Below are 25,311 nucleotides of genomic sequence, written 5' to 3' on the forward strand. Positions count from 1 at the left end.
TTATTACATTTTTTACATGGCTGTTTATTTGTATATATTTTGCCATTTTACATATGGATAGTTCATGATGGCCTATATTTGCAATAGGGACACGAGTGGCGCTGTGGGTTAAACCACAGAGCCTGGGACTTGCCGATCAGAAGGTCGGCGGTTCGAATCCCCGTGACGGGGTGAGCTCCCGTTGGTCGGTCCCTGCTCCTGCCCACCTAGCACTTTGAAAGCACGTCAGAGTGCAAGTAGATAAATAGGTACCGCTCCGGCGGGAAGGTAAACAGCGTTTCCGTGTGCTGCTCTAGTTTGCCAGAAGTGGCTTAGTCATGCTGGCCACATGACCCGGAAGCTGTACGCCAGCTCCCTTGGCGAATAAAGTGAGATGAACGCCGCAACCCCAGAGTCGGCCACGACTGGACCTAATGGTCAGGGGTCCCTTTACCCTTTACCTTTATATCTATAATGCCTAATTAAGGTTCGGCGAAGGAAGGAAGTACATACATTCCAGGCAGTCAAAAACACTGGAGGAGAGTATGGAGCAAGGACAGTGAAGGGTTTGGCCTGGGCAGAGACCTGAGGGCCAGACAGAGAAGCTAGAGGGCCATGTCAGAACCCTGGGTCGGGTTATCCCAACGCCTGGTCTGAATGGATGTTTATACAAGGCAGCTTCATAGGGTCAGGAATAAATCCAGAGGTTGCCCCTGAGTCATAAGCACTACAAAGCCCCCTTATATGGAATCCAACATCAAGCCTGGTATTGTTTTCACTCTGATCAGCTGAAGCTCTCCAGGAGCATTTGTGATGGGAAGAAGCAGAGACAGTAAAGGTAAAATATTCACTTAAGGCTTTTGTTTTGATGCTCCGTTCAGGCAGGACAGCCTTCATCTCACTCCTCAAAGGGCACTGCATCAGATGTCTCAACTAGCATTTGTTTCAAGTTTACAACTGCCAAAGAGATATCAGATAAAGCTCATTTCAAAATAATTTGGGGAGTTCCTCCTCAGACAAAATAATTCAGGCACTGGGGGGGGGGGAGCAGTTTAGCTAAAACTGGAGCATTTCCTGGAGTGTTTGCACATTTTTATTTCAAATATATTTTATGGCAGATGACATTCTAACAAACATAACAAAGTATCATTGAAAATGAATGTTCACTATAACAGATCAAGTACAAAAAAAAAGTTTACTTACAATACTTTATAGAATTCAAAGCAGGGGCCGAATCTGTGGGAGAAAAACACACAGAACATTACAATTTTATTTTTAAAGAAACTTTGGCACCTAATTCATTAAAGAGGCATCGTGATTTTTGAATGCATTTATTTCAGTCAGTTATTGGCTTCATCTGCAAAACTGATATTTATTTCAGGACACCAGCTTCCTAAAGTGCCACTCTTTTGCACCAGTGAAATCAGTTTACATCATTTCTTACATGCATCAGCTGTTGTGCTAGAAAACAAATAAGAACAGGAGGATCCGTTTTAAAAGCCAATGACTTATCCATATATAATCAGTACAGTACTTTCCTCTCCCTTAGTACCGTATTTTTCGCACTATAGGACGCACTTTTTCCCCTCCAAAAATGAAGGGGAAATGTGTGTGCGTCCTATGGTGCGAATGCAGGCTTTTGCTGAAGCCTGGAGAGCGAGAGGGGTCCGTGCGCACCGACCCCTCTCGCTCTCCAGGCTTCAGGAAGCTATCCCAAGTCTTGCAAGCCCGGCGGGATGTCCCGCGGGCTCGCAAGGCTTGCGGGCAGCAGCCTGCACCCAAAAGCTGGGGACAGCGGGGAGGCGCAGAGCCGCCACCCCGCTATTCCCCGACCTGATCTGGAGGCTGGCGGGGGGAGAAGCAAGCCTGCTTCTCCCCCCCCAGCCCCACAAGCTCGGGGGATAGGGGGATGGCGAAGCGCCGCCATCCCGCTATTCCCCGACCTGATCTGGAGGCTGGGGGTGGGAGGAGCAAGCCTGCTTCTCCCCCCCCCCCAGCCCCACAACCTCCAGATCAGGTCGGGAAATAGCGGGATGGCGGCGCTCCGCCATCCCGCTATTCCCCGACCTGATCTGGAGGCTGGGGGTGAGAGAAGCAAGCCTGCTTCTCCCCCCCACCATCCCCACAACCTCCAGATCAGGTCGGGGAATAGGCTTGCTTCTCCCCCCCCCCCAGCCCCACAACTTCCAAATCAGGTCGGGGAATAGCGGGATGGCGGCGCTCCGCCATCCCGCTATTCCCCGACCTGATCTGGAGGCTGGGGGTGGGAGGAGCAAGCCTGCTTCTCCCCCCCCCCCAGCCCCACAACCTCCAGATCAGGTCGGGGAATAGCGGGATGGCGGCGCTCCGCCATCCCGCTATTCCCCGACCTGATCTGGAGGCTGGGGGTGGGAGGAGCAAGCCTGCTTCTCCCCCCCACCAGCCCCACAACCTCCAGATCAGGTCGGGGAATAGCGGGATGGCGGCGCTCCGCCATCCCGCTATTCCCCGACCTGATCTGGAGGCTGGGGGTGGGAGGAGCAAGCCTGCTTCTCCCCCCCACCAGCCCCACAACCTCCAGGCTTCAGGAGAGCCCCACCGCCAGCCCCACAAGCTCGGGGGACAGCGGGAGAGGCGCAGCGCGCCCTTCCCGCTGTCCCCCGACTTGGCTAGAAGGCTGGCGGGTGGAGAAGCCTGCTCCTCCCCGTCGCCAGCCCCGCAAACTCGGGAGACAGCGGCAGGGGCGCAGCGCGCCTTTCCCGCTGTCCCCCGACTTGTCTAGAAGGCTGGCGGGGGGAGAAGCCTGCTCCTCCCCGTCGCCAGCCCCGCAAACTCGGGAGACAGCGGCAGGGGCGCAGCGCGCCCTTCCCGCTGTCCCCCGACTTGGTTAGAAGGCTGGCCCAGCCCCGCAAACTCGGGGGACAGCGGGAGAGGCGCAGCGCGCCATCCCTCTGTCTCCCGACATGGTTTGGAGGCTGGCGGAAGGCTTCCTCCTCCCCCAGCCCCGCAAGCTCCCAGAGCGATGCCAAAGCTGCGCGCAGCTTCGGCATGGCTCTGGGTCCCGTTCTGGGGGAGGGGGAAGCTCGGGCTTCCCCGCCCCAGCCCCGCACCTGGCGGGGGGGGAATAAATTTTTTTGCCTTTATTTCCCCCCCCCCAAATCTAGGTGCGTCCTATGGACCGGTGCGTCCAATAGTCCGAAAAATACGGTAACTAGGATGGGGTGGGGGGAGCTAAGAAAGTACTGCCTTCTCTTCCCTATTGCAAAAAGTAAGATATACCTACTACACAGCCATCTCTTCAGGGTCTTGCAGAATGATCCCAAACTTGTTTACTATAAGCATGTTTACTGCACTATCCTAAATTTATTCACAGAATTTAAATGACGGCCTAGGACTGCCGCCTTAGTCTAGCTCCAACCTATAATGTGCAGTGCATTCTTATGGGTGTCTTTTCAAAAGTAAGTCCATTTGAGTTTAGTGGGACTTAATCCCAGATAAGTTAGGATTGTAACTTTAGAATGATGCCACATATTGCACAACAACAGATCTGGGCTTGGACCAGGTGCCAACTCAAGAAGAGGTCATGACGTGCTGTAATTTACACATTCTAAATAAATAAATAAATAAATAAATAAATAAGCAATCAATTTAAATAAATAAATCTTTTTTCAAACACATTTGTTTTCTGCAGTTTTTTGCACGTCTGTAAAGCTTCTTTGTGAAGCAGCATGATTCTGATCAGAAAGAAAAGGCAACTGAATTAAGAGCAGCAGGAGAAGTAAAGAGAAAAATCAATAGTTGCTTTCAAATATTTTCTAATTACTGGGAAATTTAGCCTTGATATTTATTTAAGGGTGAAATGCTGATCAAGTTAAAATTAATCAGAAAGTTCCAACTGACAGCAGCACAGGGCTGAGATTTCACACTAAAGTAGTAACAAGATTTTTGAACCCTTTTTTCTCACTGATGTCCAACTCTAGGCTCATGAACCTACTTTTCTCCAATAAAGAAGGTTAACTGTGAACAACTTATTCAGAAATGCCAGGACACTTATCCTTTTCCATTCATAACCTACTTATCATAATACTTAGTCCAAGAAGGAAGCGGGCTCTCTTCTGTATTTATTTCTCAATTCAATCAACTCAAAATCCATTTTGTAAGTCTCTCCCCTCACCCTGTTTAATTCCCAGTGCTTCCAACTAACCTGGACACAGCATGGGATGTGTCTGCAGCTACCAGCAATTATACCTGAAGTTAAAATTTTGGATACTAGATTCTGCTCCCTGACTAAATCATGCAAATTTACATCATAATTCTTATTCTGCGTATTTTATTCTGGTTTGGCTAACCATGGGGTGAGGCAATGAGCTATGCAGGGCACTAAAACCTGCCTTCCGCAGGCCATATTCTGCCCAAGGACTGGCAGCTGTCACTTTGCCCACAGATCTCCACCTCTAGTACCTGGATGGAACATTTATTTTTGAGGCTGCAAAGGCACCAGGGCAAGACCATCCTCCACAACATTTTGTGACACTTTCTTCACAGTTGTTCGATCTTACTAATAATTTTGGTACTCAGCTATATATACTCAAATACAACATTCCAACAATTTTGAATGGTGTGCATGTATAACATTTGGTCTTTTTTAAAAAATACAGAAATAGGAGCCCTGAAAGGACTGATATAGTTTTTATCTGTGAACTTCAGACTAGAGAAGTACAAAGAAACAACTTACACGTGATGTTTAAAACAAACCTCATACCAGAAACGTACCTGTCCTACTCAATACTTCCAATTATGCACCAAATCAGTGCCAAGGTTTCACAGAACACAATCTTGCATATTTGAAGGGCTTTCCTGTCAGCCTTACAGAGGCACCCAAACGATACACACAGAACTGCATGACAGAACCTTTCAGTCGACAAGCAGTTTTACATGCTGGCATCAAGCGTCTCAGCTAACTGCGTGGAGCAGAAAGGTTTGCCAGTGACATCACTCAGATGCTAATTGAAACCTCCACTGACACTGCGTGAGCTTTCCTTGGATAAGCAGCCTTGTACAGCAACAGGCTGCAGTTGCAAGAGATTTTCAAGCATTCATCAACATTAGCAGCAATGAAAAAGCTTCTAAGGATAAATGATTTCAGAGACTTAGAAATGATGCGTTTTGATTGCTGAGTCCCAAGACTGGGTAGATTCTGTCCCCAACGACAGCCAAACCACAGTTATGGCAATGTTTCTCTATAAGGGCACGTGCAAGTTCTCATCAGGCACGCAACGAAGGCATTCTGCTAGGGGCAACAACTGATACAGGTCTTTAGAGAGTTCAGAGAGCTTCACATACACAGCTGCCTTTAAAGCAGTTCAATATTATTATTTTCATATGAAGTTGTTGGTTTTAAAAACTGTGCGCAGCCACTTTGAAGTCTATTGAAAAGCAATATGCACATTTTAAAAACAGGTCATTAAATAAGCGCTGCTGGGTCAAGGAGCAAATGTTTGCCTACGAGAACCACCTAGTGAGTTAATGCCTGCGGATAAGCAATTGTATCTCCTCTTATCCAAGGGTTTTTTGAATACATACTATTTGATATTTTCTACTTGTCATTCCAATCATATGACTCCTTTGTGCTGCTCTCTTCAATGGCTCCTTCTCACTTTGGGTCTCCAATTTAAGATTCTTGCACTTACTTTCACATATCTCCAGGGTCTTGCCCCTTTATATCTATCTTTTCTTCTTCTCAGTCTCTCTGTTCTTCCTTGGACCTTCACTCCGTATAGACAAGCCTTCTAGATCAGCCATGTTTATCCTCTCTGTTTCCTGTCTAAATTCCTTTTCCATTTCCCATCACTGTAAAGCCACTCTACCCAGGATCAAACTCTTTTCATGTTGTTTTTTAAAAAAATTAAAATAAAGGTAAAGGTACCCATGCCCGTACGGGCCAGTCTTGACAGACTCTGGGGTTGTGCGCCCATCTCACTCAAGAGGCCGGGGGCCAGCGCTGTCCGAAGACACTTCCGGGTCACGTGGCCAGCGTGACAAAGCTGCATCTGGTGAGCCAGCGCAGCACACGGAAACGCCGTTTACCTTCCCGCTGGTAAGCGGTCCCTATTTATCTCCTTGCACCCGGGGGTGCTTTCGAACTGCTAGGTTGGCAGGCGCTGGGACCGAACGTTTTAATTTAAAAAATTAAAATATCTCCTTATAAAATATCTGGTCACTTAATTTATCCTGGGTGACTTTAAAAAAGACAACTATTTCTACTTTTCTTTCCCTTTCCTCCTAATGTGTTTCTTATCCATATAATGCAAGACTGTGCACAAGGTCGGTGTTACTTTTAAAGTCTAGCAATTTGAGGCAGCATCGCCACAGCTTGGATCCTAATTTCCCTTCCATGAACAAAACACATTATTTCTGAAATAGGAATTCCCTCCCTCCCTCTTCCCTCTGCAACTGCCCCATGCCCCCCATCCTCAAGATCTGCTGGAGGGTTTAGGGAAACTTTGGAAATGGGGCAGGAGATGTTGCGGGGGCTGCAAGGAAGAGTCAGAAGAAACTGCACTTCCCAGAAACAGCTGAGAGCAGGGGTCAGCAAACGTTTTCAGCAGGGGGCCGGTCCACCGTCCCTCAGACCTTATGGGGGGCTGGACTATATTTTGGAGAAAGAGAAATGAATGAATTCCTGTGCCCCACAAATAACCCAGAGATGCATTTTAAATAAAAGGGCACATTCTACTCATGTAAAAACATGCTGATTCCTGGACCATCTGCGGGCTGGATTGAGAAGGCGATTGGGCCGGATCCAGCCCCCAGGCCTTAGTTTGCCTACCCATGGCTTAGGAGAACTATTATTTCTTCCATTATTTTGATTATGAGGGTGATGGTGATGAGAACAACAACTCCAATAATAACAGAATCATAGAGTTGTAGAGTTGGAAATGAGCCCCAAGGGTCAAGCAGTCCAACCCTCTGCAATGCAGGAATCTCAGCTAAAGCATCCATTACAGAAGACTGCCCAACCTCTGCTTAAAACCCTCCAAGGGAGACCATTCCACTGCCGAAAAACTCTTACTATCAGAAAGCTTCTCCTGATGTTTAGTCAAAATCTCCTTTCTTGTAACTTGAATCATTGGTGCCAGAGCTGGAGAAAACCAGCTTGTTCCCTCTTCCATGTGACAGCCCCTGAGATATCTGAAGATGTCTATCATATTTCCTCTCAGTCTCCTCTTTTCCAGGCTGAACATACGCAGCTCCTTCAACCGTTCTTCATTAGGCTTGGTTTCCTGACCCTTTATCATCCTAGTTTCCCTCCTCTGCACATGTACTGGCTTGTCAATATTCTTAAACTGTGGTGCCCAGAATTTTTCACAGTATTCTAGCTGTGGTCTAACCGAGGCAGAATAGAGTGGTACTATTACTTATTTTTGAAAAAACCTTGCTGGGTCTTAGTAATCACAGCATCCTTAATAAAAGTAAGTCAACAAATGTTCTCTGCCGTTTGATTTTTTTTAAGTCCATATTAAACATGTTCAGTTCCTTTCCTCATGAGATCTGCGATCTAGACTTTTTGTCATGTTTTCAGCTTACCTATGAGAAATGTGTGACTGCCACTGAAAATGGCAGCCCAGTATTACTTCCTTTGTCCTCTGGAGATATCTGGCAATACGAAACGCACAATATGGTCTCAAGATCCTTTGGGTTTCCCTGCCCCAGTGGTGAAGAGAGGATAAGGAAACTCAGAGGAATTATTATGCTTCACATTTTGTATTACCAGACAGCAGCAGGAGAGGGAAGAGTGGGGTTGCCATTTTCAGCATCAACCTTGCAACTCTCACAACATTTTGTTCTGGGTCTCTATTTCACGTTTAAGAGGGAAGAAGCGTAGAATATTTGATTAGCTCAGATGTGTTCCCACTGACACCAAAGGTTCCTGTCATTCTTATGCGCTTAGCCAAGAAGCCCCAAGAAGAAAACATGAAAAAAGGCTCTGGAGATGCATTTGTGTACATGTTGCTGGGTATCTAGAAAGCCTAATCCTCTTATCTCTTGTTCCCATGTAATTCCTCTGGTTTTAGAAAAGTATTAGGACTGGAGAGTTTTTCTGGTAGACATGAAGGAGCATGGTCTGCAATTTCATTTTATTCCCAAGAATGCTGAAACCTAAAATTCCCAGCCATTATGGACAAACTATACGGAACTACGTCCTGTGTGGTTAGGCTACTTTGGGGCTGAGAACTAATTAACTAAAGAGATAATCAGTTCCAGGCTAACAAACACAAGTTGCATATATTCTTTACTACAGAGGGGAGACTGTATGCCGTTACAGAGCTACAGTTTCGGGTAAGCAGTTAAGAGCTTGAAAGGATATTTAAGACTTCTTTCATTTATGCATATAAGCTTTCAAGTTTTTTTAAAAAATGGATGTTAAGTACAATATGAACTGCTATTTGCTATGTCCCTAGACTTGGTCTCCTAACGCAACCATTCATCAAAATACAACATGTTTTTTGCCTGACGGGAGTGTCTTGTTCAATCAAAGGAAAACTACTGACAATCTTTTAAATATCCAATTCTAAACAATACCTACAGCAAGAGGCCTGATTTTGATTTATTGAATAATTTGACTAGAAAACACCTGTAGTCGCAACTACATTACGTGCAATCACTTCCATTTCTTTGTTGCACACATTCAAAAAAATACCAAAATAAAAATTGACAGCATAGTTATACTGCTCTCTTCCAGCACTACACAATGGATATTAAATTGTGTGTGCTTAAACCATGGGTTACATATCACATTTCAGTGATTTTCATAAGCAGCAAGACTCATCCACCAATGGCTACCAAAAGAATGTAAAAACACATTTTTTAAAAATCCTGATTAGGGAATAACAGAAAAATGTGTATCAGTCTTCTGTTTCCACTACATTTCTAACACAAATGCTTCACAAATTGTTATGCAGCAATTTGTGCACAGTTAGTTCTTTCTTTAATCAAGAAATCTGCCTGATTTTGAGCTTATTTCCCAAAGGCTAGGAGTGAAGGTTATTCCATTAGGCCTTTGGGGAGTAGCAATCTAATACGTTTCTGAATTATTCCAGACTGAGCTGAGCTGAACATGAGAACAAAGCATGGATTCCACTGCAAGAGAAGACCAGCCTAACTCCCAGCTGGGAAGATTTAGGGAGAGATTTATATACATACAAACACTGGAGAAATTTTCCAAGTAATTGCGTGTATTTGCCCACTGTTGTCAGAGTCTGTAAACTAATTTTTATTAAAACACATCAGCAAGGTGCTGCCTTTGTTATCCATCTCCCAGGTTCTTCACACAGGTCATTAGGAAAAAAAATCTCATTTGCCTCCATTCTTTATTTCTTCACAGTGGAAGACAAAAAGTGGAAGACCAAGAAAGATGAAAGGGAATTTAGTAAGTTACTTAGTAAAGGTAAAGGCACCCCTGACCATTAGGTCCAGTCACGGACGACTCTGGGGTTGCGGCGCTCATCTCGCTTTATTGGCCGAGGGAGCCGGCGTACAGCTTCTGGGTCATGTGGTCAGCAGGAGTAAGCCGCTTCTGGTGAACCAGAGCAGCGCACGGAAACGCCGTTTACCTTCCCACCGCAGCGGTACCTATTTATCTACTTGCACTTTGTCGTGCTTTCGAACTGCTAGGTTGGCAGGAGCAGGGACCGAGCAATGGGAGCCCATCCCATCGTGGAGATTCGAACCACCGACCGTCTGATCGACAAGTCTTCTCCATAACAAAAATCTGTAGAAGCACCAAAGTTATTGAAATTTGCTACAATATTTTATATGCTGAATGCATATTAATGATAACAAGAGACAACTGTTGGAGATGATTAACAGATTATCTAAAAAAAATGTTTACTCTGTAAGCCCAGGATAGGAAGAGTAGAAATATAATGTGGATTTCTAATTTTGTCTACATTCTTTACAATGTGTTCTCTATGTTTTATAGCAAATGCTTCTGAAATCCTGCTTAAACAGTAAGGAGCAAACGTCTTCTGACACATTTTCAACAATATAATGTTTTAAGGCAAGTAAATGAAGTGATAGTGATCTGGCACCCAAACAACTCAAGAGGACGTCAGACTTCCTTTTCTTTCTTTAACAATATTCCTACTAATGTAACTAAGGGAAAATTCAAAAGCAGTTTGTGACGTACATGGGGATCAAAGAAAAAAGGGAATAAAATTCACTGGACTAATACCAGTTCCTTTTTGCACCCCAAGCACCTATTTTGATCCTACTCATGATGAATTAGTGCAAGTTGGTGGCAGAAATTGATTAACTCAAATGATTTTTAAGTCTGACTAAAAATGCACAAAAATAATACTATTCTACTCAGTAACAGGAATGCTTTGAATTATTTAAAATATGCAAAAGTTATGACTTTTTTAGGGTGGGTACTGCCCACAAATCCTTTCTGTACATATTGTAAACCACATTGGCCTTCTTATATTTTAAGTGTTGTTGTGTTTGTTTGGAGCTAAAATTACATTTGCTGCACAGTGATGATGTATGAATTCCTTTATGCCTTGTTAATGAGGCAGGATAATATGTTCACCTCTTCACAGCCAATCCTAAAGCACGGAATGGCTTTCACAAATAGAGACAGCATCATTCTGTGCAAGGAAAGACGGGTGCACCCATTCTATTACACTAGCTTTATTACCAGTTCTCTCTACACATTACACATCAAATTTCTATCCCATCATGAAACCAACCCTTAAAGACTCTCAGGTTATGAGTGGCTGAAATTACTCTAGGAATATGTGTAGGACAGTCATCCTTAGTCCTGTTCCCCCCCATCACCACTGGTTTCTGCTCCATCTAATAGTTTGCACGTATACCAGTGCTGTAGTTGCTAAAACACTATTTCAGCAGCAGTAGCACTATTCAGGTAGTTTACAACTCTGTAGATCCTAGTGGATCTCAGATGCAGCATTCCTCACTGTCCATACTGACAACCTTTCTAGCAATCCAAAGGAGCAGGTCTTAGGTAACTAATATAACAAAGAAATTCCACCTGGTTTCATTTTTAAATGTCACTGCCTAGTAAAAGGCAATTCCATCAGAACACCTGGAGAACAAACAAACAAATTAAATAGACACTCAATTATTTGCAACATTGAACAAACACTGCATTTTCATCAAAGTCAGCAAGCCCCATGTGAATATTCCATGTGTTCTTTTTTTCTTACACATGCACAATGAATAAGGAAATAACTTCTAACTGGTCAGATCCAGCAAAAGAGATCCAAATGTACAGAAGGTGGTTTCGGGACACAGATTCCCTTGATGCACAGAAAAATCAAACTCACAGTTTGGATGCAGATGCTCACTTGCAATGTGATGTGCAATTGAAAGAAAAACATCCAATACAACTCTCATGTGAACTGCAAGTTGTAGACAGAGATATAGTTAGCAATGTGGGTGCACATTTCAATCCACTGCCTTGGGCATTTAATTATACACAACAGTTGAGTGTAACTACATGGGGGCTGAGACAACTGTGTGCTTTAAAAACTGTTCTAACATTAAATCCAGTCCTGAACATGCTCGGTCAGAAAACATATTTAATACTGCAGTCATATAGCATCATAGCTTTGTGGTCTTCAATTGCCCGGGCGTGATATAGAAGGACAGAAAGTGGAAAGAAAACAAAAAATCTGCCAAAAGCAGCAGGCTAAGTAAGTCCAGTTACCGGAAGCCACCAATTTACTGCTAATGGTTTGGTGACCATTCAAGCTGTGCTCAACAACAAAAAACCTCAGTCAAAGCCAAAGAGGGAAGCAGAAAGGCCAAGATGATTGAGATTTAACTTTCTATCACATACCAATAATATGGGGGAGACAAAGGGAGGAGGTGAAGAGAAGAATGGACAATAATAATGTTTTGTGCAGGTGGTGCCAAGATCCCCGCACTGGTCCTTCAAACCAATCCATTCCCGTGTGAACCTGAGAGGCGATTAATCCTCAAGGACCACTGTAATGAGACCTTTAAAGGCGCAAGACCAGCAGCCCATCCCGAGCATGGCAGCAGCCTGCTCCCAGAAGTCTTCTCTAGCAGAGTTACATCAAAGCAAACAGGGACCAGATAGCAGGATTCCCTGAGAATCCCTTATCTCAGCATTAGCGGATGCTTCTCCTCTGATTGTCTTGAACTGCCACCTGTCCCAGGCATCTTTGAAGGCAACGCTAAGTCTGTGATGGATCTGACCTCCTTGAGCTGAGATTCTTTTATGTCTTTCTTCATTTTCTGCTCTGTTACATTCCTTCTCTGCAATGCACACTACATGAAACAAAGGGAGTTCTCAGTCCTTGACTCACTGTCCCCAGCTATTTGAAAGCAGAAGGGAGGAGGGGGGAACAATGTTCAGGATTATACTCCATCTGCAATGTGGAGTTGTCCTCCAGAGACAAGCCTCTTATTTTTGAGAGTTCTAACTAGATGGCTTTTACACAACGGCGACTTGAAAATAGGGGGTTCAGTATTGTTAGGCGCCAAGATGAGAAGGCTGCATGTCAGAGATAACTTAAAAACAAAAGGATTCATGCTATAGAGATATATTAAGAATCACATTAAAGGAAAAATAACCAAGTAGCAAGCCACATGGCTATCATTAAATAATTAAAGGAAGTGTATACAACCCTCCTTCACTACATGCAAATATCCGTAATGCTTGTGCCTATCTATTATTTAAAATTTTACAGGAGAAAGGATTTCATTTTAAGTTAAAATTAGGTAGGAAGCCCAAGGCATTAGCAAAGGTGCCCTGGGATTGATGCTAATTGCTACTGATATTTCTAAATTCAAAAATCTTCTCAACCACCAGTTCTGGTCACAAAGAGTTACATAAGAAACTTACATAAAAATTGTCTTTTTAAAAAACATAGCATATGTCGATTTCATTGAATGATGAGAAAAGGTAAAACATGTGTTCCCCATTCATTTTTTTCATTCTTCTCATTTTATGCAATTTAATCAGATTCTCTCCTCTGTTCCCAATTCCAAATCTTAACTCACCTGTATCTGATTAGGACCTGCTGCCTTGACAAAGGCTCGATTCTCACAATAAAATCTCTGTTTCAGAGCAGGTCTCCAAATCATAGCTTGTCTGAAAAACATTAACCATAGTTGCCAGCTTGCACACAACAAGAAGCTATGGTTCCTTGCAACTTCCGGGATTCCACACTCATGCAGGAGGAGAAACGAACCAGGAGAAAACTCATGCACACCCTGTTTTATTAAGCCATGGTTTCATTGTGTGGACTTGGCCTATGTATCAGTGCTATCCAAGTAATCAAAGCCGTCACTAAGGCCCAACTGGAAACCTGAAGGCCTCAGCAGACATTATTTATTGAGTAAGAGCGTCTCCACCCCCATCGTCTCCACCCCCATCGTTCAGCCTGGACACTGAGGTCCAGCTCTGAGGGTCTTCTGGCGGTTCCCTCCCTGCAAGAAGTGAGGTTACAGGGAACCAGGAAGAGGGCCTTCACGGTAGTGGTGCCCGCCCTGTGGAACGTCCTTCCATCACATGTCAAGGAAATGAACAACCATCTTACTTATAAAAGACATCTGAAGGCAGTCCTGTATAGGAAAGTTTTTAACGTTTGATGTTTTATCGTGTTTTTCATATTCTGTTGGGAGCTGCCCAGAGTGGCTGGGGAAACCCAGCCAGATGGGCGAGGTATAAATAATAAATTATTATTATTATTATAGTAAGAAATTGGCCATGGTAATAGCAGGTGAGCTCATGCACAACCTCCTCCCACCTCTTTACTGAATTCACACCTAGGGCCATTGGATTGCAGCATCCCTGCTCTCCCAGGAACAGCACCATGGCAAGGTGAAGACCAGCCTAGCTCCAGCTATGAAAAGCTGCAGGAAACCTGCACCTCCTTCCCCACCCCTCAGCCTCGGAAAGACCTGGCTCCAGCTGCCACCTGTCCTAGAGAGAACCACTTCGCCACTGCAGAAGAAAACTTTGTCACTGGCTTAATCAACATGAGTTATGGGTAGCTTTATGTATTGGTATTGTTTCGATTCGCTCTAAACCACCTTGGAGATTATTTGATCAGAAGTTGCCAGGCGCAATCTTTAAAATAAACTAACAAGAAACAATTTGGCACTGGTCGTTTCAAAATCAGCATACTGAGTTAAAAAAACAGAACACAGCAGTTCTGATGTGTCGGATTAGGTGCAAGGAAAGCTGTGTGAGCATCAGGGGAATTGAGGAGAATTTGAAAGCAAAGTTCCTTGTTCACACTGTAAGCCACTGTTACCCCAGATCTCAATTCAAACCTGTAAAGATATATTTTTAAGCTCACCTTTAACAAAATGGCCACATCAAGGCACAAACCCTAACTTATTGACTAAGTGGTCTGAAGGATTAAGAAAATAAACTAAAGAGTGTTTCATCCAAATGGTATGGTTTTTTTACACAGTAAAAATTTCCCATGAATTAAGGAGGGGGGAGGATCAAAATCATGGTGATTTTCCCATCACAAACATTTATATTATGCCAAATATGCATATGGTATGGAGGTGATGGCAGACTGCAGCCAAACGAAAGAGTCTGTGTGTGCTTGTGTGTGCAAAATTGTCATATATAACAAATCTACACACGTTTCATGCTTCTTACTATACAACATTGGTTTCTGTGTAAGCGATGGGTTGGTTAAGCCAAAGGCATTGTGGAGTAACTCCACAGTTTGGCACTCTCTACTTGTAAACTGTTTTGTGTTACAAAATCTCTATTGAACATTGAGACAGTAGAATAAAATTTGGTGCATATGTTCAGAATATTACTCTAGTATTCAAATCTAAACACCAAAGAATTCTTTTTAAGGAAGGAGAAGTTATAGCATACTGGAACGGATCCCCCCTTGAGCACTGAGACAACGCCAGAGCCTGACTTAGGGCGGCGCAGGCGGTTCCTCTGCGCAGGGTGCCAAACCAAGGGGACGCAAAACGATGGTGATAAAACCTTTGTTTATATGAGTACCTACTCAAAGTAATAATAATGTGAAGCTTCAGTGAACCTATTGAGAAGATCCATAAAAAAGCAACTGAATCCAAAGGAATTATTGCGAAAGTAAGAAATATTTATGGGGGGTGGCACCAAATTTTCTCCTTGCTCAGGGTGGGTGCCATATTACCAAAGTCTACCCTGACACCACAATGGTATTTGCTTGACACATTAACGATCTAATTCTTCATCTGAAGAAATCAGTTGAAGTGGTCGAGTCAGTGTTTGCAACTGATAAATGAATTGAGTCCTGAACTAGCCAAACATATTTTCATTTTTGTATCCTGATTCCTAGACATATTTTCAAGAAGAGCAGAAAGATGCAAAATCACAAAATATTTTCTGCTGACCATGTATTCAGTTACTTAATTTTAGTTGCGGTAGCTAAATTATATTCAATAAATAAAATATATTAATTAAATAACTTTGGGGGTGGGATAGCTATTAGTGATGAAAAGACAATATGTGAAGTTTGGAACTTAACTGGTTAAGAAGTTCCCAGGATGCCTCAACATTCAGACGTCAGCTGTAGAAGCTGGGAGGAGTCTGGGAGGAGTTTCTGTTCTGTTCTCCTCTGGTCGTTGAGGGAGAAAGATGTAGCCGGTAATGGCGGAAAGGAGCCCAGGAGATTCCTGGGGGAATGTCGGAATAAAGAGCTGAAATGGACAAACCTGGACTCTGTGTTTGTTTGGAAGCCAAGTGAAGGACGTGACAGTTCATCACCGCTGTGTTTATCTCTGCTAAGGTGTGACTGGAGCTCACGGAAGAAGGAGCTGAGCGTGCGCAGCTGAGGGAAGCGCGCCGGACCGGGCTACCATAAAAGCTAATTGAGGACCAATAAATCAATTAGCTGGGGTCCAAATACCAATTTGCCACAGGTTATGGGTAATCACCGCTTGTAAAACTGTCACTCAAGAAGTGCCGGAATGCGTTTGAAGCTGGCCGGAGGTCGGAGGCTGCTTTCAGTGAGTCTCGCCTGATGTCGAGGAGTTTTTTTTGCCTGGTGTTAAAAGGCAAGGAGAGCTGCGGAGTTTAAAAGCAGCTGGCTGAAAGACGCAAAGTGTTTGCCTGTGCCGAGGAAACGTTTCTCCACGGAAGGGAGAGCCAGAGGAGCTGAAACTGGTCCGTAAGTACAGCTTGGGGCCCCTTGGGAGAACGGAAGAGGATGGCAGGCTGCCAGGTCTTGGAGGACATTCCATGCTCACTTTAAGAAGCTGGGCAACCTGGCTGCTGACCTGAAGTCTACTGTTCTGGGTGCCAGGAAGCCAGAGGCCACTTGGCTAGTGCTCCAGGGAGTTTTATGAGGCTGGAGGCGGAAAGCAAGGGCCGGGAGATGGCTGCTTCAGAACAGAAGGCAAGATGGCGCTGACCACCTTCGTGAGAGCCGGTGCACAGCTGGGAAGGGCTGTGGGCCCCAGAGGGGGGGCAAAGGGACTATTGGCACTTGGAACTGTGCTGCATTTGCTGTGAAGCTTCAGCAAAAGGCCAGAGCCCTGGACAAAAGCCTAAAAAGGCTGGAGCCCCTGTCCCTGATGCTTTAGCCACAAGGAATGCTGCTGAGCAACTGGGGGGGGGCGGACTTTTCCAAAGGCACGTTCGAAAGGTTTCCACTGTACGTGCTGGAATGAAGTGGAGGTTCAGAGGGGGCAAAGCTGGCAAGGAGTGCTTTTCCGGAAGAAGGAGAAGGAGGCCAGCGGGAGGAGCCCAAGGCAAGCTGCTGGGAGCCCTTTACCTACCACTGGGGGTGCAGGAAAGCGTCCTGGGAGCCCTGGGAGCAGTGGGGGGGGGGCGGTGAGCAGTAAAAGTACAGAAAAGCCTCTTTTTCCAAAGGCTGCCAAGAGATGTTTGCGTCGAAAGTCGAAGCCTGGGAAACAGGACACAGCTACAGACTTCAAGGCCAGCCATCTGCTGCAGCGGGAGTTACGTGCTGCAGAGGTGTCTGGGAACTCTGAGATAAGTCCAGTCTTCAGAGCAACGCAGGATGTTGCGGTTTCGGACGCTGCCAAAGACAGAGGCATCGGGACGTTTGTTGCTTCCATGGCAACTGTGGAGAACAACTCCAGCCAGGACACAGTGACACGCTGGGTGTTTTGGTTTCTGCTATCAGGCAGCACCTGATAGGCTGCGGAACTGCAGGGCTGTTTCGACAGGAACAATTGTTTTGTTCGCAGACGGAATGAAAAATCAGTCTGTGGTGTGGCTAACGTGTTTTCTCTCCATTACAGGAGGAGCCAGAGATCTACGTTGTGCCGGGACTGAATAGTTGTCGGTTATCTGTATCTGCTCTAACGAAGCAGGGGTTCAAAATAATGTGCTTTGAAAATGACACCTGTTCCATTTTCAGAGGGGGGCGACAACGGATCAACATGGCGAAGAGCAAGAACAATTTCTTTGTTCTGGAGTCACCTCTGGAGGGTGGTGGGAAGGTTCCCAGTCATGTGCAAAAGTTGCACAGGTGCACAAAAGGGTACAAACTCCGGAAATGTGGGAGGTCCCAAGGGTGCAGGGCATGCAAAGGTGCAAAGGTGCTTGGTTTTCCCGGGTTTGGGAGGGTAGCCAAGGAAGCTTTTGAGCTTGTTCACTCACAGATCTGTCAGGACCCATGAGGTGAGAGTCTGGGTGGGGCCAGGTATGTGCCATCGCTGACAGATGACCTCAGCCAGGTTGGCTGGTGTCTCTCTCTAAAATCACAGGGGGAGGCGGCGCAACTGATCAAGGATTGGATTGCGGAGGTGGAACTAAAGTTCTCCACCAAGGCGCAAGGGTTCAAGAGCGACCGAGGGTCACAGTTTACTGGGTCTGCTCTGGAGGAATTTTTCAAGGAAAAGGGAACACGTCACCAGGTGACGGGTGCAAAGTCTTCTCAAGGGAGAAGGGAGGCTGTGGCTGAGCCCGGTGACGGGGATCAGGTCCAGAATCAGGGTTCAAAACCCGGTGATGGGGACCAAGTCCAGGGTCAGGGTTCAGGGCAGGTTTGGGCATCTCCAAGGGTTGTGAAAGGAGTGTCCAGGTGTGAGGCTTCATCTCCGGTAATGGAGAAAGCTCACAAACAGGGTGTCAAGTCAGAGGGGGAGAGTCTGACGGAGAAGACACAACTGCTGGCCTTAAAGGGTCAGGAGGGTATCAGATCACAGGTGCGTGGAAAAGTGTCGCACAGTGTGATTCTGGGAATGTTGAAGGGGTTCAACAGGTGCCTGGGAAAGATGCCGGGAAGTGGCACAAGGCAAAGGGGAAGGTGTTGAACTCAAAAAGGTCTCGTCTGAATGGTTTCAGCAAGAGGGGGTGTGAAGTTTGGAACTTAACTGGTTAAGAAGTTCCCAGGATGCCTCAACATTCAGACGTCAGCTGTAGAAGCTGGGAGGAGTCTGGGAGGAGTTTCTGTTCTGTTCTCCTCTGGTCGTTGAGGGAGAAAGATGTAGCCGGTAATGGCGGAAAGGAGCCCAGGAGATTCCTGGGGGAATGTCGGAATAAAGAGCTGAAATGGACAAACCTGGACTCTGTGTTTGTTTGGAAGCCAAGTGAAGGACGTGACAGTTCATCACCGCTGTGTTTATCTCTGCTAAGGTGTGACTGGAGCTCACGGAAGAAGGAGCTGAGCGTGCGCAGCTGAGGGAAGCGCGCCGGACCGGGCTACCATAAAAGCTAATTGAGGACCAATAAATCAATTAGCTGGGGTCCAAATACCAATTTGCCACACAATAGTCACATATTGGCTCAACATACCCAGAAAAAAGAAGAGAAGGGACCTAGTCCAACATCTGCCCTATAGATGCTTCATAAGAACGTATGCCTGAATTAATTAACCTGCATCATCCACACTGCAGGATGCTATAAACAAAGCAGCAGAAAGAATACAGACCATGCTGGCACATGTATGCTTGTAAGACAAAAAATAACTTTAAGGCACATTAATATATTGTTTAAATCAGCCTTGAATGTAATGCAAGAAAAGTAATGCAATGTTATTACTTAACCAAAGGCTGAAGTTTATTAACTCTCTGGTAGGACCTCAACAAATTTAGTATCTCCAGACTTTCTGGTGTCCAAAAAGGGTGTTGAAAACTAATTAGAACGAATTAGAAATTAGTTTAAGCTTGAATCTTTGCAACTTTTTCAAGACTTTGAACAATGAAAACCATAAGTAATTGCACAGATTGGAACAGTGCATAAGGAAGAGACTAAATGCAGCATTAAAATTCTGATAGTATGGCTGGCTAGTAGTCAACATATAAATAAGACAAAAGGACATTGAAGAGCCATAAGATTTCAATTTTTCATTATGAGTAATTTTGAAATTTGTTCCCTTGCAGAAACACTTTTAACAGTCAAAATGATCATCCAATTCAACTACTCTAAAGGGCTCCAATACACTTTTTAAAAGTCAAATGTGAAATCTGAAGGGGTGTGTGTCCGTGTGTGTGTGTGTGTGTGTGTGTGTGTGTGTGTGCGTGTGTGTCAAACAAAATGGTCAAACAAACCCAATGAGACATACCGAAGTAAAACATTCTTACTGGTTGCTGCTTTAAGAGCCTCAGTCATGCAATGTCACATCCCATTCGCAAGGAAACAAATCAAGTTAAATGGGAACACACTAATCAACATAGAGGCGGCCTCTTGGGAGCAAATACAAGCCTGAAGATTAATTAAGATGTTTGAAAATGTAAATATAATATGGGACCAAAAAGTCCCTACTTGTTTAGTTTCTAAGGATGCTCACAGATGGAGTGTGTTTTGGATATCAGCATATCTGACATTCACATGCCACATGGGACTCTACTAATTCTTGTCGTGATCCCCACTATTTCAAATGGCAGGCTGGGGAATCCATTGTTTCATCCACAAAGGATAACAGTCTAAAAGGTGATTGCTTAGGGATTGCTGGGCACAAGCTCACACAGCACAACAGCTTTGCAGTGTTTTTCCAATACTGTTTCCATAATTTACTGTTTAATGCACAATCAGCAAAGTGAAAAGCTGCCTCAAGTTGCTTTCTAATATCTGTTTTTCTCAGCTTGACAGAGTGGTTTGTGACATTCTGGATGCTGAAGTTGTTAAGGACCTTTTGATGAGAAATTATCTTCAGAAAAAGTTCAGGACAGATTCAAATGGAAATGGTCTGTTTGTGTGATATTACAGAAACTCTCAGGTCGTAACCGTGACAAACTTAGCACTGAAGCACACTTTTGCTAAGATTTGGGCTTCAAACTTGAGTATGGCATTGTTCCTAGAAATAGATGATTGACATGATTAAAGAAAGTAGCTTGAAGTTAGGCATCATGGAAAACGTGGGAAGGCTGCAGAAAATGGAAGTCCCCAATTTCCCCCCTCTCTCCTTGAATTGTAACAGGCAGAACATATCCACAAATTTAACACCCCCCTGGCCAAGTTGCTGACTGTGACTTGCAAGAAAATACACATGATAACATCACATCATATGATGAGAAGAAGAAGAAGAAGACCTTCAAACATTAAAAAACTTTCCTAAACAGGGCTGCCTTCAGATGTCTTCTAAAAGTTGGATACGAATTAAGTTCTTAACCCGAGGTACCACTGTAGTTGTTTATTCCCTTGACATCTGATGGGAAGGCATTCCACAGGGCGGGTGCCACTACCGAGAAGGCCCTCTGCCTGGTTCCCTGTAACTTGGCTTCTCACAGTGGGGGAACCGCCAGAAGGCGTTGGACTTCAGTATGAGCAATGGGGGTGGAGACGCTCCTTCAGGTATACTGGGCCAAGGCCGTTTAGGGCTTTAAAGGTCAGCACCAACACTTTGAATTGTGCTCGGAAATGTAATGGGAGCCAATGTAGGTCTTTCAAGACCAGTGTTATATGGTCTTGGCGGCTACTCCCAGTCACCAGTCTAGCTGCTGCATTGTGGATTAGTTGTAGTTTCCGGGTCACCTTCAAAGGTAGAGTGGATTGCAGTAGTCAAAGCGGAAGATAACTAGAGCCTGAACCACTCTGGCGAGACAGTCTGCGAGTTGGTAGGGTCTCAGCTGGCCTACCAGATGGAGTTGGTAGACAGCTGCCCTGGACACAGAATTGACCTGTGCCTCCATGAACAGCTGTGAGTACAAAATGACTCCCAGGCTGCGCACCTGGTCCTTCAGGGGCACAGTTACCCCATTCAGGACCAGGGAGTCCTCCACACCCGCCCGCCTCCTGACCCCCAAAAACAGTACTTTGTCTTGTCAGGATTCAACCTCAATCTGTTAGCCACCATCCATCCTCCAACCGCCTCCAGGCACTCACACAGGACCTTCACCACCTTCACTGGTTCTGATTTAAAGGAGAGGTAGAGCTGGGTATCATCTCCATACTGATGAACAACCAGCCCAAATCCCCTGTTGATCTCTCCCAGCAGCTTCATATAGATAAAGCATGGGGGAGAGGATGGAACCCCGAGGCACCCCACAAGTGAGGTCTGAACACTCATCCCCCAACACCACTTTCCAGACACGGCCCAGGAGGAAGGAGAGGAACCACCGTATAACAGTTCCCCCAGCTCCCAGCTCCTCTGGATGGTCCAGAAAGATGTCATGATCAATGGTATCAAAGGCTGCTGAGAAACAGCTAGGAAACTAGGAAACAGCTTTCACCTTTGTCCCTAGCCTGCTGGAGATCATCGACCAGTGTGACCAAGGTGGTTTCACTCCGATGATGAGGCCTGAATCCTGATTGGAAGGGATCCAAATGCTCCGCATCTTCCAGGAGTGCTTGGAGTTGTTCCATGGGTGCTTAATCCACCTTGCCCAAGAATGGAAGATTTGAGACTGGGCAATAGTTGGCCATATTAGCCAGGTCTAAAGATGTTTCTTTAGACCTGACTGCCTCTTTCAGTGGCTCTGGGAAGGCTCCCTCACAGAGAGAAGCATTTACCACTCTGCAGAGCCCATCACCCAGACCTTCCCGGCTCACTTTTATGAGCCAGGATGGGCAAGGATCAAGGAGTCAGGTGGCTGGTTTCACTCGTCCAAGCAGCCTATCCGCATCCTTGGAGGTAACAGATTGGAATTGATCCCATGCTAGACAGATCCCATGACTAGACAGGACTCTAGCACTCTCCTGCCCCGGCCCTGCTCCCGCGGTGGAGTCTACCTCTTTCCGAATCTGAGCGACTTTATCTGCAAAAAAAACTACAAAATCATTGCAGGAGATCTTGGGGGGCCTTATCAGGCCCCAATGACACAGGTTGTTCTGTTAAATTATGAACCACCTGGAACCTCCTGCTGCTGTTTTCTGCAGATGCAATAGAGGCGGGGAAGAAGGTCCTCTTTGCTGTCGCTATCACCACTTGGTAGGCTCGACATTGAGCTCTAACCTGTGTCCAGTCTGATTCAGAATGAGTTTTCCACCACCGGCGCTCTAGCCGTCTCAGCAATTGTTTCATTGCCCTCAGATCCGTGGAAAACCACGGGGCTGTCCGGGCTCCATGCAAGTGGAGAGGGCACTTCGGAGCCAAACAGTCAACAGCCCTGGTTAACTCCACATTCCAGCGGGCCACTAGGGAATTAGCTGAAAGGCCATCAACATGGGATAAAGCATCCCCGACCACTCTCTGGAAACCATTTGGATCCATTAAGTGACGGGGGCGGGCCATCCAAATCGGTCCCACCTCCCTGCAGAGGGGAAGAGTTGCGGAGAAGTCCAGTTGCACCAGGAAGTGATCTGACCATGGCACTTCTTTTGTTTCGCTTTTAGTTAATGTCAGATCTCCAACATCCGTAGATGTAAACACCAGGTCCAAGGCATGTCCGCAGCTATGGGTTGGGCCAGACTTATTCAGGGACAGCCCCATGGAGGCCATGCTTTCCACGAAGTCCTGAGCGGCTCCTTGTAAGGTCGTGTTGGCATGGGTGTTAAAATCCCCTAGGACAACCAAACTAGGTGTCTCCAGGAGAACATCCACCACGACCTGAAGCAGCTCGGACAGGGAATCCTTGGTGCAGCGGAGAGTTTGGTACACCAAAAGGAATCCTGTACTGCCCCTATTGCCCAACTTCCAGAACATGCACTCAGAGAACTGGGTCTTCCCAATAGGACGCCTGGTGCAAACTAATGACTTCCTAAAAATCACTGCAACCCCCCTCCCCGCCCACATGACCTGGGTTGCTGTGTGTAAGAGAAACCTGGTGGACAAGCAGCGGCAAGGATAGGCCCATCTGCTTCATCCAACCAAGTCTCTGTTACACATGCCAGGTCAAGTCCTCCATCCATGATCAAGTCATGGATGGCAGTGGTCTTATGAATAATTGACCTGGTATTGCACAGCAGCACCTTCAGGTCATGTGGGTATCCCTTGCTGATTCTAGTATCCGTCTGGTCAGGACCAGACCTGGAGGCAGGGACAACGACTAAACCTGCCTCCTCTGTAATGACATGGTCTGGTCTTAGCGTAACTCCTCCTCCTACCCATAATCACTGAGATCAGTTGTCCCAGTGCATCCCCCCACCCCCACCCGTGGAACATGCCCCAGCCATTTTGTTGGCTGGGATCCACTCCCTGGCAGCCCTGACCCCTCCCCTTAAGAACAAAAGAAAACCTTCCCAACAGGACGCCTGGTGCAAGCTAATGACTTCCTAAAAATCACTGCAAACCCCACCACCACCCTCCATATGTCTAGGAAAGCTTTTTCATTCACCTTCATTACTCGAAGCCCACGTGGCTACAGCAGCTGGGAGAGCTTTTTCAGCTTCATCTGGCATTGTGCCAACTCCTGGACAGGGATAGCCTGGTCCTTGTGATCTATGAACTAGTAGCTTCTAGACTGAATTGCTTTAACACAAGCTATGTGGAGGTTCCCTTAAGGATGGTCTGAAAGGTGCAACCGGTGCGACAAACAGGAAAGGAGGATTACTCAGTGGAGCAGCCAAATTCTCTTCCCCTCCATGCCCCTTCCTGACTCTCCTCCCACCTTTTGATGGATGGTAAAGAGGGCTTTCTTATTCAAGTCTAATCAATGACCTGCTGTGTTTTATAACACTGCATCTTTCTTGTTACCAGTGTTTGAAATTAGCCAGTCGCCAAGCACATTACGCACCTATTGGCCACTTGCGACCAAGTGAAGATGCCCTGGGCCTAATATCTCCACCATTTAGAGGTGCATGCCTGGGCATCCTTGGGTCTGGACTGTTTTCACACACTAACGCCACACCTTGTAGAATTCTATCAGTCATATTTTATCTGCACAATCAGAATGAATTTCAGGGACCAAAATGCTTTTTCTGTCCAGCCTGAGAAGAAGCTGTGAACAATATTAGAGTTATTGTTGTAACTTGTCTTTGCTTACACCAGCTCACTGCCCTGCTCACAGTTGTGAAGAATACTCTTATGTTACGAAAGGTCTGCGTCACCGTTAAGAAAAAGAGGTGGGAACAGGCCAATATATATGTGTCCTGTCCCTGGATCAAGTGACTTCTCTTCTTTAAGTTCTCAAAGTTCTTAACCTGGCTCAAGGTTGTCATCTGAACTAGCCAAATGTTTAACTGATAATCAATTACAGTCAGTCCATCATTTGAAAAATAAGACTTTAGAGCCGTCTTGCACCAAAATGGCAACTAGACATTCCAATTTGGCAACTATAACTTTGGTTTAAGGAGCCATTTGGCGCCTAGCCTATCTAACACTGTTTGTTACTCTTTAAATAACTACTATTGCAAGCTACTTTTGTTATTATTTGAATAAAAAAGTGGGGAATAAATATTAGCCTAATACAAAATCAGAAGAAACTGTTGCTCTGTTTCTTTATGTTGCCATGCATTTCAATGTGAATTACACAAGCCCAGAACTGAAGCCTAAAATAAGAAAGATGATATCAGAAATAATTGTTCATTCCTCTCTTTGCATATCTTTCTAGATTTGCTCTATAGCAGGACTGCAAGGCTACAGTCCTCTACCATTCCCTCCAACAGCCTACCTGGACAGTCAAGGAAGCTGAACAGGGCCACCCAAAGGCAGAAGTTGCTACATTTATTCCCTAGGTATGCAAAACTACAGAAGTCTGTCAATTAATAGACCTATCAATTAATGTAATAGCGGGGGGAATAAACTACCTAGCAAGAATCTGTAAGCCTACAAAGAATGCTGAGAGAGAGAGAGAGAGAGAGAGAGAGAGAGAAGAGCTGAACTAGACTGTGCAGGTCTATTAATTAAGCCCACATTTGACAGCAATTGAGACACAGATGCCATTTGAAAACAACACACAGCCAAAACAAGCAAACATGGAGGACGTGGTGAGAAAGAGAGTTGGCCTGCTCAAGCCTCCAACAGCTTATAGTAGCTCTGGGGGGTGGGG

The 25,311-nt window shown here is 45.4% G+C and overlaps 1 protein-coding gene across 7 annotated transcripts in view; it reads right to left on the bottom strand.

The window, feature by feature from the left end:
• Nucleotides 1-25,311, bottom strand: part of GLI3 (GLI family zinc finger 3) — a 239,092-nt gene that overhangs the window by 127,130 nt on the left and 86,651 nt on the right. For 5 of the 7 annotated variants that reach the window (XM_077916535.1, XM_028749952.2, XM_077916532.1 and 2 more), the window contains one exon: nt 1,183-1,215. The exons of the other annotated variants lie outside the window; for them this stretch is intronic. In XM_077916535.1, the coding sequence (XP_077772661.1) occupies nt 1,183-1,215 (33 nt within the window). The remainder of the gene's footprint in view (nt 1-1,182; nt 1,216-25,311) is intronic. 7 annotated transcript variants of the gene reach the window in all.

The sequence above is a fragment of the Podarcis muralis genome, chromosome 12 (genome assembly GCF_964188315.1).
Source record: "Podarcis muralis chromosome 12, rPodMur119.hap1.1, whole genome shotgun sequence".
Lineage (NCBI taxonomy): Eukaryota > Metazoa > Chordata > Lepidosauria > Squamata > Lacertidae > Podarcis > Podarcis muralis.